The sequence below is a fragment of the Homalodisca vitripennis genome, chromosome 6 (assembly GCF_021130785.1).
Source record: "Homalodisca vitripennis isolate AUS2020 chromosome 6, UT_GWSS_2.1, whole genome shotgun sequence".
NCBI lineage: Eukaryota > Metazoa > Arthropoda > Insecta > Hemiptera > Cicadellidae > Homalodisca > Homalodisca vitripennis.
The window spans coordinates 152092026-152108826 of NC_060212.1; the positions used below are offsets into that span (position 1 = coordinate 152092026).

General features: G+C 34.1%; 1 protein-coding gene across 1 annotated transcript in view; it reads left to right on the forward strand.

The window, feature by feature from the left end:
- The first annotated feature begins 12600 nt into the window (after positions 1–12600).
- Positions 12601–16801, forward strand: part of LOC124365023 (golgin subfamily A member 5-like) — a 43975-nt gene continuing 39774 nt past the window's right edge. Inside the window, exon 1 of the mRNA XM_046820909.1 lies at positions 12601–12674. Within this exon, the coding sequence (XP_046676865.1) occupies positions 12618–12674 (57 nt within the window). The 5' untranslated portion in view covers positions 12601–12617. The remainder of the gene's footprint in view (positions 12675–16801) is intronic.

Sequence of the window (16801 nt, forward strand, 5' to 3'; positions counted from 1 at the left end):
TGTGTGTGTGTGTGTGTGTGTGTGTGTGTGTGTGTGTGTGTGTGTGTGTGTGTGTGTGTGTGTGGTGTGTGTGTGTGTGTGTGTGTGTGTGTGTGTGTGTGTGTGTGTGTGTGTGTGTGTGTGTGTGTGTGTGTGTGTGTGTGTGTGTGTGATTTTGAAGGTATGCAATATATCCATAACGCGGGATCCAAACATTCTACAATACATTTTTAAATATAAGAGTTATTTTCAAGTTATTTGAAACTAAAAATCTCAATAAATACGGATGTTGAAATGAGTCGACACAAAATATATCTAAGAAAATACAGGTAGCCCAGATTAGAAATATTTCTAATATAAATTACGTACTTCATAACAAAAACGTGAAGAGTTTTTTTTAGATTTGATTGTGTACGGTAAGGGATATAATTCCGATTTTGTTTGTATGACACATTCAACGCGCATACAGACTCGATGGCTTAGGAGAATAAAACTATCAAAGTTTCCAGATGCATTTACTAACTTTAATAAAATTATAAGTAAACAATGATTATTCTTTGTATATTAATGTAATAACGATCAAACATTACGTGATTAATAATTCATTTGAAAAGCACGGAGATGTAACTTACATGGATAATATTATAATACAATACATTTATTGACTCACTGTAAACTAACAGTGACATGCCGCATTTTTCTGAAGATATCCAAAAACGTCCATGAAATACAAAAAGAGTCCTTATCCAACAGGATGACGCTCGGACAGCACATTAGCACAATGAGATGCAAGATTTGTTAATTGGCAATTTTCTTGATCATTAATTATGTAAGAAGAATGCAACTTATTGCACTGCCACCAACAGTGCCAGAATCTGCAATCACTCTACCCCACTAGATCTACCCCTAATGGATCGATCCGACAATTCGTACACTTGATAAAATAGTTTACATGTACAGAGAGTGTATAGAATATACACGCATATGTAGATATTTACTTTAGATTGAATTGTCGAAGTGAGGTAGAGGTTTTCAACCATTTTCATCTATGTTGAAGAATAACAATCTTCTTTGTTTGTAGGTTATTTTTGACGATGGAAGGATTGTGAAGGAAACAGGATTTTTCCGAACATTTGCCATCGTTCAGTGAAACAATAAATCAGCAACACTACGTTTCGAGATCTGCAATCTGATCTCTTCTTCAGGTAAAGAACTAGCGTACCACAACGCTTTGGTAAGATTTGTTTATTTTAACCTAGTTTGTAATATTATGTATTAGGTTAGTTCTTTACCTGAAGAAGAGATCAGATTGCAGATCTCGAAACGTAGTGTTTGAAAATTCAAAAACTCATTACATATGTAATTTAAAGACCAAGTTGAACTATTAAAACATTTATCAGTACGGATGGAGATGGAAAGAAGTCTATATTATATCCCCTCTCCCGCCATACTAGTGAATGTCGCAGTCATCTCTAGGAGGTTTGAAATGGTCTCACCCTAATTAGGATGATTTTAAAAAACTATGCTGTTTGGGTGAAGGTAATAAAATATTATTGTGAATGTAGATTCCTAGAAGACTACTTTAAAGGAACTCAGCTGTCTCTCTCCCGCCCTCTATAACACGGCTCCCTAATTAACGTTTATGTACTGCTTCTCAGACATCAACAGTGTAATTTTGAGGTAGAGCCAGGCCTCAATTTGCCTGTGCTTAGCAGACGCCGCGTGCGTAGCAACCGGTTTATTTGCGATTTTGCAAAATAGAGGTGAAAGCCCCGCCGGCAGTCCTGCTCTTCGTGCGTCATCAGCTCGGATATTCCTAGGACTTTTCCTTTGACCTGGAAACCGGTCAAGGTCCGGTTGGGGTCAGTCAGGAATGGAGGTTTTTTGCTGCGGCGGCAGCTGCGGCATGTCCTGGCATGTCTTGTCGCGCCGCATCTTGTGCCGTCGGAGGACTGCTTTGACTTCAGGGTGAGCTCTACGTTATCTTATTGTGTTGAAACCTGCTCTGGAAGACTTAAAATTGTTATATAATCTGATAGCTTGGTCGTAGCAGAGATCTACGTAAACATAGCACATCGTACAAATTATTTTACCGATCTGCAAATCGGTTGGTCAAATCGTTTAAAAATGTAGCCATAAGAGAATCCTGCCAGCTTCTTGATGCCAAAGTATTCAAGCAATACATTTTATGGGATATTATACTACTATTTTAATTAAGTTTCATGATGTGGAATTTAAGCCCTTTTATTTTTATAAGCTAATATCGAAAACTAGTTCAATTATTTTGTGAATTAATAGATTTGTGTGACCCATATTGAAAGGTTTAAAAATTTTTTAAATTAAATTAGTAGACAGTTATTAAACCCAATTCTACGCTAAATATGGAAAACATTGTAGAAGTTTAAAATGTATATTGCTGAAAATATGCAAAATAAATTTCGGTCCAACTCATTAGATAATCAATTCTACCACTAGTCAATAAACGAACGTTTCGAGAGGAATTCCGAAATATTTAAATGAACAAAATAGACAGCCCAGAGCTATAAGAATAAACGACTAAGTGAACCATAATTTGTAAAATAGGGCTTTAGAACATAAATTGTGTATGGTTTAAAACAATGTAAACCACATCCCTTATTGTGCACCTGCGTGTTATTTTACTAACAACATTCTCGTAAGCCTCAAAAGATGAAAATCGTTTAAAAATTGAAATTTTAATACGGTATACTGGCAATAGGCAATAAGAAAGTTTCCAAGATTAACGTTGTTTCTGGTTTCGTGTAATTACGATGGAAATTCGTTTTATAAGATTTTTGACAACATTTCCAATTAATTTATTGCAATAATTCGTGGTTTTGTAGCGCATTACATAACAAATAGTATAATTGTAATAATGAAAATACAACATAATATGTGCTTTAAATAACAACATTACATGGAATTATATTGCTGTTTCATATTAGATGTACAACATTTTTCCGCAACTTGTTTTTGTATTTTGTTTGTAACACACTGGTCCGTAAGTATTGAATAATAATGATAAAAAATTGACGGCACAGGAGAAAAACAACATAAACTAAAAATTGCCCTCTAGGAATTATTACAAAACATATGGATTTAGTGTGTGGCTCACGTATTATCAAACAAAAACCATAGATGGTGGTCGTTTTGCAAATATGGTGAGGGGCAAGTGCAAGCATTCTTAAATTAGTGCATAAAATTTAGAAATAGTGCTTTAGAGTGTGTGGAGGTATGTGTGCGCACTTCTTAGTAGCGTGATTTTGCTTTAGTGTAGGAATGCTTTAATTTTGTAATGGTATAGTTTCAAAAACCCACTCGCAACATTTTTTTGTGATTTTTTTACTTTCTTTATGGGTTATAAAATATTTTCCTTGCGCGCTCTTCAAGCTTGTCCCGTTTTTGTCCTGCATCGGGTCTACAACTGAATTCACACCATGTTATTAGTTTTGTTTCATATTTGTCACGTAGTTTTGTTGTATATCTAATAACTATATATTATGATTAATTATCATCACTGCCGCGCTTGGTAAACGGACTGTAGGTCCACGTCGTAAAACTGTCGGGGTAATTTCTTACCTGCTTCTGAAGGGGTGGACAGTGGGTCCCAGGCCGGGAGCGTGGCCTAACGGGTTTCTTTTGACGAGGGGTTGACAGGGGATCGCCGTACTCACTCTACTGCCCTTGAACGGTTGTTTCGAGATCTATATCTGATAAATATTATTCAGCAGACAACTGTCTTCTTACTAGTTCTTTCTGACTCGCTATAAAATAAGACATGTACAGAAAGATTTAAACAAACAGCTAAATGCATAAATCAAAGTCAGGCTTATTTTATTAAGGGGGTTCGGATAGAATTATCTTTACCATGTTAAATTTTCAATATTGATGACCCGTTTTCTCAAAAACTACTAAAGTTAAAGAGGTGAAAATGATTTTGGTACTTATATATCATGTATTAAAGATTTTAACACGAGGTTTCCTTTTAACTTTTTTCTTTGCATTTTTATGATTTTATTAATATTTTATCATAAAAACCATGCTGTAAAAAAAACTAAAGAATAAAAATAAAAAAGCCCATGTTAAAGTGTTTATAATAACTACAAGAGGATGTGGTAAAAACTGTAGAGTGTATCTCTTGTAGTTTCTAAGATATCGGGTCATTTATGTAAAAAATCACGGTTTTCGGGAAAACGCAAATAAAGATTTGGCCTTTAGGAAATTATTGAATTGCTGACCTATAAAATTTGTTTAGTACAACCCAGCACCATACGATGGACGGTCTGGGTCCTCTTCTTCAGAAAATGCTTCTTTCAACCTCCTTTTGGCACTTTCATGTCGTTGTCTGGCTTTTTTCTGGAGTTTTGAAAGTTTTCGCTCGCCCCTTTGCACTCGCAGTCTGTCTAGTTCACTCATTACTGAAGCTGTGTTTTTACTAACAGTCATTCCCAGTTCCTTCAAGACAAGGCACCTTGTGGCATTTCCTCTGTTAAAACTTAAAATGGCTTCATAAACACCAAACTCCAAGGTTTGTAGACCTACAAACATCGTTTTGGGTAGTCGTGACCAAATTACAGCATTGACCGACTCATTGGGATTTTGGGACTTACCATGCAGGCATTCCTTCAACAGGGCAGGATCTGCCAAATCCTGAATAATAGGCTTGATCTGGCTCATAATAACTTCAGGTATATGCATGTGCTTCAAATGATCATATATTTCATTGTTGGCGACAGCTCGCTGATATTTACACCAGCTCTCTTTGCCTTTTTCACAGAGCCCGTGCTGTGGATTTTCATTACTTGACAACAAATGAAAATATTCAGCCCATACTGCTTGCCTCATTTATCTAAATTTCCAGTATTCCTCCGATTAGCTAATCCGTAATATTTCTGAATGGCTAAGATGCGTTCATCTGTAAGGCGATTTCTTCCACCAATGGTTTTTCCATCGGCAAGGACAAGTTTTCCCGATTTTAGATTTAGTTTCTTTAGGCGAGCACCCATTCTTTTTTGTACATGTCCACAACACTCCATTTTCTCAATCACATAGTCATCTCCATAAGGCTTACTGTCAGCAACAGAGCTAAACGCACTGGAATCGCCATCCCCTAAATAATATTTATATTTTACGCCAAACTCAGTTTCTGAACTACCAAAGATTTGTTTTGCTCCATGTACTTCCATAGCCCCACTAGAGCTTATGAAATTAGCTTTACAGTTTTCATTGAGTATGTTTTGTAATTTATCTTTGCATGTACAGAACCTACTTACAATGGCCACATCAATAACATAACCCAGGGCTGCCCAACCTACGGCCCGCGAGTCAGTTTTATGTGGCCCGCCTTGTTGCCAAAACAACCAAATTTGTTTACAAGCATTTGAAACGTTAAATAAATACAAATTTTGAGAACCAAGCAGTCCAGCCGATTTCACGTAGAACGAGCCGTATTCATTTGGTGGAGTATGAGTGTTGAAAGAAGTAAAGTAGTTGCAGACAGATTTCACTGACTACGGTGGTGGCTGCTGGCTGGCGAATAGAGCGCGAATAAAGCACGGCACAGCGGGCGGTGCGGCGACGTAACCCCTACCCAACTCAAGGTCACCACTCGCCACGTGAGCACTAAGCAATTCCAAGGATCTCATTGAACTTTTTGTCAATACTGGTATTTTGATTTTAAAATATGTAAAACAAAACAACCTCACTCTTTGTCATTTATGGTGGTAATTTGTATGTCCTAGTATCCTAGTAGGATTAATTAAAATCAATGTATTCAATTTATTGGTGACTTTTTTATTGTTCCCTCAGAATTTGAGCAAACATCCAAAAGTCTGGGTTTGTATTTATTTCTATTAAAAGAACATAATATATTATAAACCTTTACCTAATAACTAATAAATAATAAGAAATTACAATAATCAGGAAACAAGGACCAAATAACTTAACACTCATATTTTGCACAAGATTTCTGGAACAAACCCCGGGCAAGACGTTTTGTTTGGGGTTCCAAATCCCTTGGGATGTTGGCCCGCCTGGCCATAAAGGCTTTACAATGTGGCCCTTGGGTAAAAAAGGTTGGGCACCCCTGACATAACCTGTATCTACACTTGTTACAGTCACAACTCCATTATTTGATGTGTGCCCCCTCTTTTGCCAGGTGCCATCTACTGCCACAGTTAGTTCTCTGCTTCCATCATTTTCCTGAACAGCTTTCTCTTGCTTCCTTCATTACAACTTTACAAACTTCCTTAGTGACTTTGCCAATAACTTCATAGTACCGAAAGAATCTTGCAGGAGGGTTCGGAAGATTGAGAACAGCGCACATTGTTTTAAGCCGCAGATTGTCCCTTACCTATAGTGCGTAAAACGTAAACCAGCCTAGTGTTTATATCATGTAACCCGGTACTCAATGTCTGTTCTGGAATTGCAGTACTCTACTTTGGAACCGCAACTGTGCACAATACAGCTGGTAGCTTGTCGCTAATCCACCGACCCTATTTGTACTGTAGGCTAGTTTTGCGCCACAAAACCTACATGCACTAATTTCCAGGAACTTACGCATAAGTGACTCTATATCTACTAGGTCATATATGTTCTCTGCTTCATACTCACTGTAAACTTAGTTCTCTATCACCTATTTTTCATCTTTGAAGAGATTACACTAGGTAAGTCATCTTGTTTTGGGGTTAGGCCTAGGACTACTGTTGAATCAACTTGATCACTTTTTGGCTTGTGTTTTTGAACCCAAACATTTTTCCTTTTCTTGAACACACTTTTAACGCTTCGTCATTTTACTTTATCAATAAACTATTTATCACTGAAAATATGTTATAATATTTACAATATCATAAGACACAACACAATAGCCTATGTTTGGTAAACAAAACAGATACGGCCACAATAAAACAGCAGAAACAAAATTGTCTTGTTTATAAACACTAAGAACTACCAATCTTAAAACATTCAACAGAAATAGAACTTACTAAAAACTGTGCACTATATAAATTTCATTGCAGAAAGTATAAGTTGTTGCTATGCAATTTGCTCCTGTCTTGTCAATTCACGGCAGAGATACTAAAGATTTGGTATAGACGCATGACATAAGCCCACTAAAAGTGGAACAGATTTTGGTGGGAGTGGTCTTAAAATGTTTCTGACATGTATATGAACACAAATATCTAATAAAATAAAAATGCATTAAAAAACTATTTTTCTGCCATCTGAACCCCCGTGTATTGTTGCTTTGTGGGTTCGTTTTCACCCCGCTATCATAACTACTATTCAAGTATCGTAAAATGCACGGAAAAATCAGGTAATTAGAATAAGAATTTTAAATAATATGAGCCTGTTAACTTTAGTTAACAGTTTTGTTAAACTATTCTGTTTATATTTTGTGATAGCACAATCATAATGTGTAATTATTTTACCACTATTTTCAATTTATTTATATTTGGGGTCGAAAGCATAGAATTAGCTTGATAAGTAACCACTAATTGAACCTAAAAGGAACCACTAATTAACCTTTTCTGCAACCACTGTTGAACACAGAGTAAGAAAAATATTCAGATAAGAAAATTAAAAGTGTTGGTAAAAATCTACTTTTAATTGTACACTTTAGCAAATATTGAGTATGCAGTGTTTGGTCAGTACTGTAAAGCTGATATCAAAGAAGCATGTAATAGGTTTCTAACTTTGTAAATTTACGGTTTAACTTAAAATAGATATGTAATATTTACTGTAGGGCTATCATATAAATCTCTAGCGCTAAACAATAATACACAAGGATGCAGTAAACTTCATTTTAATAACATTTCTGTTGAAAAATATTATTTTATTGTTAATCGTCCTCCTTTTAAAATTTTACTATGGCTATAAATACATATATGAGTAATACACGTTTTAATTTATCACCTACCTGGACTTTGGACAATGGTCCCACTTATTACATGTGCATATTTTATTATTTTCTTCAATAACAGTGTGCGTCGGTAAAGTAATTTTCTTCCAGGATTATATTAAATTTGTAAGTAGAAAGTTAACGAAAATTTTAGGTTAATCTAGCGTTAATATTCAATTAAGAATTTATTTGTAAAATTGTAATGAATCATGTATTGGTAATTCAAAAATAAAATTTTTAGTATGAGATCATAATTAGTTTTCATAATCTTTTGTAAAATTGTCCATACTGCAGGCATGTTTTTTTAATAATCATAAAGTTCGTTGTTAGTAAAAATAATCAACAAATCTCCCTAATTGAGTTATACCTCTTTTAAAAGTTTAATTTTTAATGTATCTTACCAGCTGATAAACATTTTAGTACTCGCACTCTTTTGTGTAAGCTAATAATATGTCTCTGTAGACAGTTTCATTGAATTTTTTGTTTATAGGTCTGGAGCCACTATTTAAGGTAATACAATATTTTGTCTATGTACTATTCATAAAGTAATTTCATACAATTATAAATGTGATATCTTAAATATGATCTGAAGTGTTTGTTTTAATTAATAACAGTAATAATAAAAACAATCAACTATCCATTTAAATTAAACGTGTACTATGAGTGACGTGTCTACTCACATATACAGTATTTATACTAACGATGGACCAAGATAAGGAATAATTAATACAAACTTACTGTAGATATTTATCATTCAATTAGGATATTGCCGAATTACACAGATAGTGATGTGTGGAATTTGTTCAAATATAATCCCAATTAGCAATCCACTTCAAGCAATCCATAGCTTGAGTTTTGGTTTGAGTAAAACTGTTGTTTATATTTACTGCCTAAGCAATACGCTGTGCGTGTGTAGTGGAAGTAATCACTGATATTCTACCACAGAATGAAGATGAGCGCAGGTAGAAAAGTTATTGCACGGCCAGGTCAGTTTTGAAAAGTAGGACAGTTAGTCCACGGGTGTCGGCGGTGACGCCGAATTAGAATATTAGAAATATTAATTGCAAACTCGAGTGAAGATGGACTCGATCCTTACACACAGGCTTTTTGTCCATGTGGCATCCTTACTTAATATAATCTGTTGGCATCATATATTTTGGTATATATGTAAAAGAGATGAACAAATAATGTAAAGGCAAAGATGTATTACTAGCTGTTACCCGCGGCTTCGCACGCAATTTTTAGAACCGAAGTCCTTATAAAAACAATTATGATGTAATATGAATGGGAGTCCTACAAACATTTTAAAACGTAAGTAGGCATACATCAGGTAGATATTATCAGAGTGGTAAATAGTATCAGAGTTTAACTTAATTATTATATCATGTTTTGGCACGTGTAAGAGCATTTCTGGTTCTAATTAATTATATACATAACGTCACAGCTGAATCTGCCTTGTAATCCCAATAAAGAAAACACAAATCTCGGATCACACAGGTCTCGGGAAACTTACTTTGGTCAAAAGGCGTATATTTCAGGTCTAAGATATTTCCAGTACCATAGAAGAGTTCGCCTTGTTGTTCCTGACGAAAAAGAAATACGCACACACACACACACACACACACACACACACACACACACACACACACACACACACACACACACACACACACACACACACACACACACACACACACACACACACACACACACATATATATATATATATATACTTACGTAGGACCGAGATGCCTACTTCGGTTAATATAGTGCCTACTTAAGACCATTTAAATTCACTTACCTACTATGTCACAGTTTTGCGTTACACTTGTTTTTTTGGACTGTAGCCAGGGAAAGAATGAATCGTTAAGGTATGTTAGTATTCATTTCTCTGTTTTTCCGTAAGCCATTGTTAAAATGTAATATCATAAGCACTCTAATAGTGGTAATTTCAGACCAAAAGCTATACCTGTTTTTCGAATTCAGCCCAATCCGTATAGCAGTATCAGCGTGATTCGAGGACCAAACCTCCAAACATCCAAAAATTCTCAAACTTTCGCATTTATAATATTAGCGGGATTACATTTTTTTAATTAATTTGTACAACACTGAAAGGATTCGGACCTTAATTTTCCATCTTTATATGTTACGTTAACAGAACACAAGTTTTGAGGATTAACATATAACCTTTACCTCGTGCGTCAAATGCCGTTTTAAATCATCCCATCGTTATTAACAAACTGTAAATAAAGAACTGATATTATGACTAGCAAAAAAGTAACAAGTCCCTTTTCAAGTAAAAATGTTACAATATACACAACATGAATTAGTTGTACCATATAAACAATGCACTAAATTTATCATACACTAACAGTTACCCGTCACGGAATTTCCGTAGGCTTTGCATGTAGACAATATGAGCATTTTTAGGTTCGAGTGACTTATATTTCCCAACACCAATGTTGAATTTGCCCTTCTTGCCACAATCAAGAAAATGTGTCAAAAAGTGTATATTTATGGGACTCCTGTGTTGATATCTGCATTACAGTACTGACCAAGGACTACATACTGAATATTTTCTCAAATTTTACAGTTAAAAGTATATTTTTATTAAAACATAATCTTTACCTGCATACTTTTGTACTCTGTGCTGCAGCACAGAGAAGTGGTTCCAGGAAAAGGTTAAAAAGACGTGATTGTTACTATCCAGCTTACTCTATGCTTTCAAGACTAATGAATGTATCAGCCGCTATCCTCAAACCTTTTTCGTAATATTAAAACAGGAAAAAACGTAAGAACAAATACTATTCACCCCCCCCCCCCCCCACCCCCCCCCCCCCCCACCCCCCCCCCCCCCCACCCCCCCCCCCCCCCACCCCCCCCCCCCCCCACCCCCCCCCCCCCCCACATATATAATACATGTGGTAAATATTTATGTTGTGTTTATGCTAAGTTCGAAAACATTGAAGTAAGATACATTTCAGTGTAAAAATTCAAATATTTTCAGAATATTAATTAGAAAAAAAAAATCACTTACTTAATGAAAAATCATGCAATAAAACAAATACACTATTTACCATATACACCCTACGATTATCAAAATATGTTTCATACTAAAAAAATACATTGAAACAGTTTTTATTTTGTCGAAACTAAAAACGATGCTGACATGGGTATGATATGATAGAAAAGGATAATAGTTAGTATTGATAGTTTGTAGCCTTTTCAAACTATTTTCTGGGTTGGCCACTATATCTCAAGGTCTCAGTCTCACATTTGAGTAATACTAATCATGAATTAAATAAAGTACAGATAAGTAATTTACTTGACTTAGGCATATGTGACCTTATTACTACAGAATTTCCTATTGTTGACTCGGGTTTTAATAAATGATGATATTCTCTTAATTGCTTCAACCTTACAAGAATAGTTTCATACTTTCAGTGCAATTGAAAGTTAACTCTTTCCTGACTAAACAAACATAACTAAACTATCCGAAACATAAGTACTTTATATGTTGCTAAAGTCAAGTTTATCGAATGTTTCAGTATCTATTTGGTATAGTTTAATTCATTGTGCACATGCATATATCATATTTTGTTTATTTGTTGGGGTGATTGATAGTTTAAATACATCACAGAAGCAAAGATGAAACAAAGACTAGCTGTGAGTCGCTGGGCAACTGGTTGAGTGAACCAAGAGTGGGTGAATTCATTTTTAGTTGCTGAACTTACAGCCTGCATTCAACCTAATACTCACTTAGTTTCAGCAAAACTAAAGGAAATTGATCCACTATCTAAAACAGTTTTTGCAACATTTCTCTTGATGTAAAGTTTTAGTTCGCACCACGATATTTTTAGTGTGGAAAGTTTAAAAAAGTACTATTGTGCCATATGTGTACTAAATTTTCTCAATACTTGAGGCTTCACTTTAACATTACGAATTCAAGCAGTGGCCGTAGATAAAAGTGATCAATTGTGTTTCAAGATAGACTTCTGGAATTCTTATTCATTACATGTCAGTTGTAATCTTAAGGAATGTTTTTTGTTTTGCTCCCAGTTGTGAAGGGGCAGTTTCGTAAGGAGGTGGTGTGACCTGCATTTCTAGCTGCAGTCATTCATGACCAAACCTTTTGAAATATTTATCCATTAATGAGAAGATACTCATTAGTTTTCTCATGGTACTGCCGGTGTACTGGCAGACAAAAACTCTCTCCCCCCTTATTCTGTTTGATTAAGATCCTCGCACAGGCCAGTGGCCCATGAGGACGGGCAGAATAAGGCATAAAAGGAGGATCGGCCTCTCCTTTAAAAAAAAAAAAAATAAAAATAAAAAAAAAATAAATAAAAGAAATTACATCTAAACAATGTGGTGAAATTAATATAATATTATAACATGTTAAAATTAAAATTTAACAAATTAATAAATTAACTACTTCTGTTATTCTTAAAACATATAAAATAAAATGAATAAGACTGATAATGTGAATATATGTATACAGTTGCCAAAAATCTTATACCCCTGTGATTTTCACATTCTTTCCATTTTCATTGCATTCTTTTTCAGTGCGCATGAGGTGAATGTGATAATTTTACTTTATTTTCTTCTCTAATCATTTAATTCATTCATGTTGCATCATACAATTTAATCTTGTAACTAATAAGTACAGTGACCATTTATAGTAACTAGTATTGTTATTTTTTCAACAGAAATTGGAACGTAAATGGCAAATCTAGAAAAGAATCTGAATGAGTTACTTCTTGAACTACGTCAGAAAAGAGTAAGTATGCTGATGCCTCTGTCATATAATTAAGTGTACATTTGTTATTGGTTCTTACTACTTGAGATTGATTACCCATGAATAGAGGAAATGATAAGAGGAACGTTAGTTGATTATAGAAATTTTGTTGTTTGAAATTGTTGTCCATGATTGTTTTATTATTTTTTGTTTTGTTTTAGAAAATTTCATTACTATATATAAATTTAGTCAAAATCTCATTAAAATTTATTGATCACTGTTTTGAATCCTAACTTTTTATACATAAATGACATATTATACTCCAATAAGAAGTGAGTTAAGAAGAACTGCGCAACTATTTGTAAGGAATCAATTGCTATGAAATTTAATGAAGGCTTCCCGAGTTCATTCCATAAATACTTGTTTACCGTTCTTTTCTTTTCGATCTCTAGCCTAAAAATTCTAAATTAGAACAAAATAAATGTTAAAGTTTGTTTTAAAATTATATTAAATATTGTTTTTATTTCACATAATGTTTACATTCAAGAAAAGTCCGTGACATAGTTATTATCCAGCCACAGGAAAAATAGAAGAGTAAAGATAATGTAAAGGAGAGACCACCCTCTCTTGGAATGAAACATTACAATGGGTTGAGGTGACAATAATCATGAAACCAATTTGTGAATCTGTAAAGGTTAAAATGTTGTAGTTGCTTAATTAGGACATAGCTGCCTTCTCCAGCTTGTTTTCCTTATTTAATATCTACTTTCAGATTATTCTCGCCCGCATGAGAGTAACTTGAGGTCTGCTTTGTCCTTTGTGAGAGATTACATTCTTAGTTAGAAGTTAACTCCTCCAACTCGCCACTAATCATTTTGCAAATTCAGATTGCTAATTAAATTAGGAGGGTCTTTCCTAAATTGTTTGGACAGTTAATTGCTCTGATTTTACTGCTGTTATGTTATGACAATAATAAATCATTTGATCAAGGACATTTCCTTCTAGAAATGAAAATTTTGAAGGTATATCCAAACTCAAAAAAGTATTACCAGCAACAGCCAGCAAGTATAGACCAATTTCCTTCATATACATTTTTTTCAAAGTTGTGCAAACAATTTTCCTCTAAAGATTACTGACATACTACAATGAAAAACTATATACAGACACAGTGGCGCACCCAGAAGTTTTTCTAGAGGGGTGTTGGGAACACCGTGGAGTTGGAGGTATGGGAACACCTCCAAATGAGCAGCGGTGCTCAGGAGCTGCCCTCCCCCAGGAAATTGTTGAAATATTAGATCTTAAAATGGTTGTTTTATGATACTTTTGAACTAGTAAAGAGAGCAAGTGGAGAGTCAGCGTGTATAAAGTGTGCAGTAAAACCACTCTACCACCAAGCACCAGAAAGTTTATACTGGGATAATTAAAATCTTCTGCAACAAATACAGTTTATATCACGTTTATTTAACTAAAACCAAATTGAATCATAACATTAACAATAGTTAAGTTTAAATCACAAATTAACACCAAAGCTAAATCTTGATGTCTACTCTTGTATCAAAAAGTAGGTATAGTTATCCGAATTTGAAAGTTGACCACAAACTAAGAAACAGGGTGGGCCATAAGACTTACTAAAAGGTGACGAATGTATACTAAAACAGTTTATAAAAGTAACCTGAAGGAAGGCGGCTCCGAGGGAGGCCAAGATAGAAATGGTGGAGTCAAGTAAAATCTGATATTGATGTAACTGAAGTTACAAGTCTGTTGCAAGTCTAGGCATAAGGGCATGCTACCCCTCTGCCTGCCTTAAATGGAGAGGCTGGTACAGAGCTGGCATCTCCATTTTCCAAGGACATATGACTTAGATTATTGCCCAAAATCCTTCGTCATGGATCTCGAGAGGAGATGGCCTCTACTACCAACATTACCCATCCAAAATATCCTGTTACTCCAGAAATACAAAGCACAAAGGTCCTTTTAAGACTAAGTGCAATTTCTCAGCTTCTTGTCCTACAAGAAAAAATAACTAAAGCTATAGAAGAAGATACAGGATATTGGTTAAGATAAAGGAGACATGATAGCGCGGTTAAATAATAACTCAGATATAAATGGTACTGGGTGTAAATAAGTAAGTTAAAGTTTAAAGAATTTTGTATTAGAGCATACGTACACGTTTATAAAACCAACAGTTATTACAAAATATTATAAATACATTTTTTTAAATATTTTGGTAAAGAGATGTTACTATAATTATGTAAAGTTACTATTAGGAAACAAAATTTATGCTCTGATAATCACTCAAGAACACTGGTAGACGATGTCAATAATCCTAATTATGTGCAGTAATCTGATGTAACTGAGCTGAAACATTACAACAGCTGTTTCACTTATCTGCTTACATCACAGTCTGGTGTTCACCCCACTAGATCATAACAGCTGATAAGTGCTTCCTGCTTAAATAAATTATTTTAGTCTTAGAAAAATTGATGGGCTGTTATTGTACACCCTGTTATTGTATAATTGTTAGACTGTTATACAAGTACGGTTAGTTGAAGCCTTAAAACTTGTGTGAATGTTGAGATTAGCTCCATTTCACCTTCCTCCAGTCCATGTCCTCCAGGTTCCAGGAGTAAAGTATGTCACAGTGAAAGATATCTGACACTTAACTGAGTTGAATGTGAAATGGAGCTAAACAAATGGACAGTAACAAATTAAGTTTTAAAAAATATAAAACATAACGAAACTGACATTCGCCCTAATCAGAAATGATCAAAAGTATCAGTCTTTTTAATAAATTTGTGAACTAAACTTTATATAATACTTTACAAATGCCACAGTATATACTGGGGTGTCTTAAAAGTCTTCCCCTCTCCCCTCCCCATTAAAATTTGGTGAACTGAGATGGAGTGAAGTGAGACTTCTTTTTTGTTACATCAACCAATTAATTACTATTTACAAATCTTGCTAATTATTTATAGCACTTTCTTGTCTTTGTAGTTGATGCTCAGACTCACCTCTTCTATAGTTAAAAATCTAAAAACAATTTAGTATTTGGTTATAACGTGGATTTTACTTTAAACATTTAAGTGTACATGTTTTGAATTACACACTAAAACCGTAGACCTTATAGTGACTGAGATTAAGTGTTGTTCATTGTAATCACAATAAAATTATAATTAAAACCATTCACCTCATTGGAGATCATAAGTCATTCTTAAGAAAATAATGACTGGTTGTTTTATATGTGAATAAATCTTTTTATCTTTGAAAGGTGAGAAAAGTGTCACAGACCCTAATTCATACCTAGATAGGGTATATACTGGATTTGTATAATATCTGGAAACACCTTAATACATTTTAAAACATAACTGATAAAATTTACAAACTGCACAGTGTCAATATGGTTACCTTAACTACTTTTCATGTAAATCTGTCATGACATGATTTACAGGAAATGTAGTTGGTGTCATGAAAATCTTCAAATGCAAGCCTAGGCCAATATGTATGTCATTTGAAAGGTATTTATTATTAGAACATACTTCAAATCACACTTCAAAAGGCTTTATTCATTACAAAATTATTGAAATATGATAGATAGCTGTTGAAATAAGATCAATATTGAACTTACAGATGGTCACCACTTTGTATAGGATAAAATGTTTTAAGAGTCACTATCAGAAAATAGAACACTTTTAAGTGTTAAAAGTATGAATGTCAAAAGTGTTAAAACTAATTAAAACTTTTTTATTAAAAGAAATATTTGGGAATAACACCCATATATTTCTTTTAAGAATTAAAATTCAATTTTTAGAGTTTTAATACTTTTTGAAGTTCATCATTGCTTTTACTACACAAAGTGATTACTAAAACATTTTTCTTATACATAATGATGGCTATTTAAAGGGTCATTATTTATATTATTGCAACAGCCATAATTTTGTAATAAATAAAACTTTGGAAGAGTGGTTTGTGGCATTATGTTCTAATAATAAATACGTTTACAATAATATGCATATTGACATAGGATTACATTTAAGATTTCCATGAAACATCCCCAAGTGCCATCTCCCCAGTGTAGGTGTGGGGGAATCAAATAAGATGGCGGATGCTTAACACCTAAGTAAAGTGCTCGCCTCGTAAATTCAAAGTCAAAATCTCTTTATTTATATATT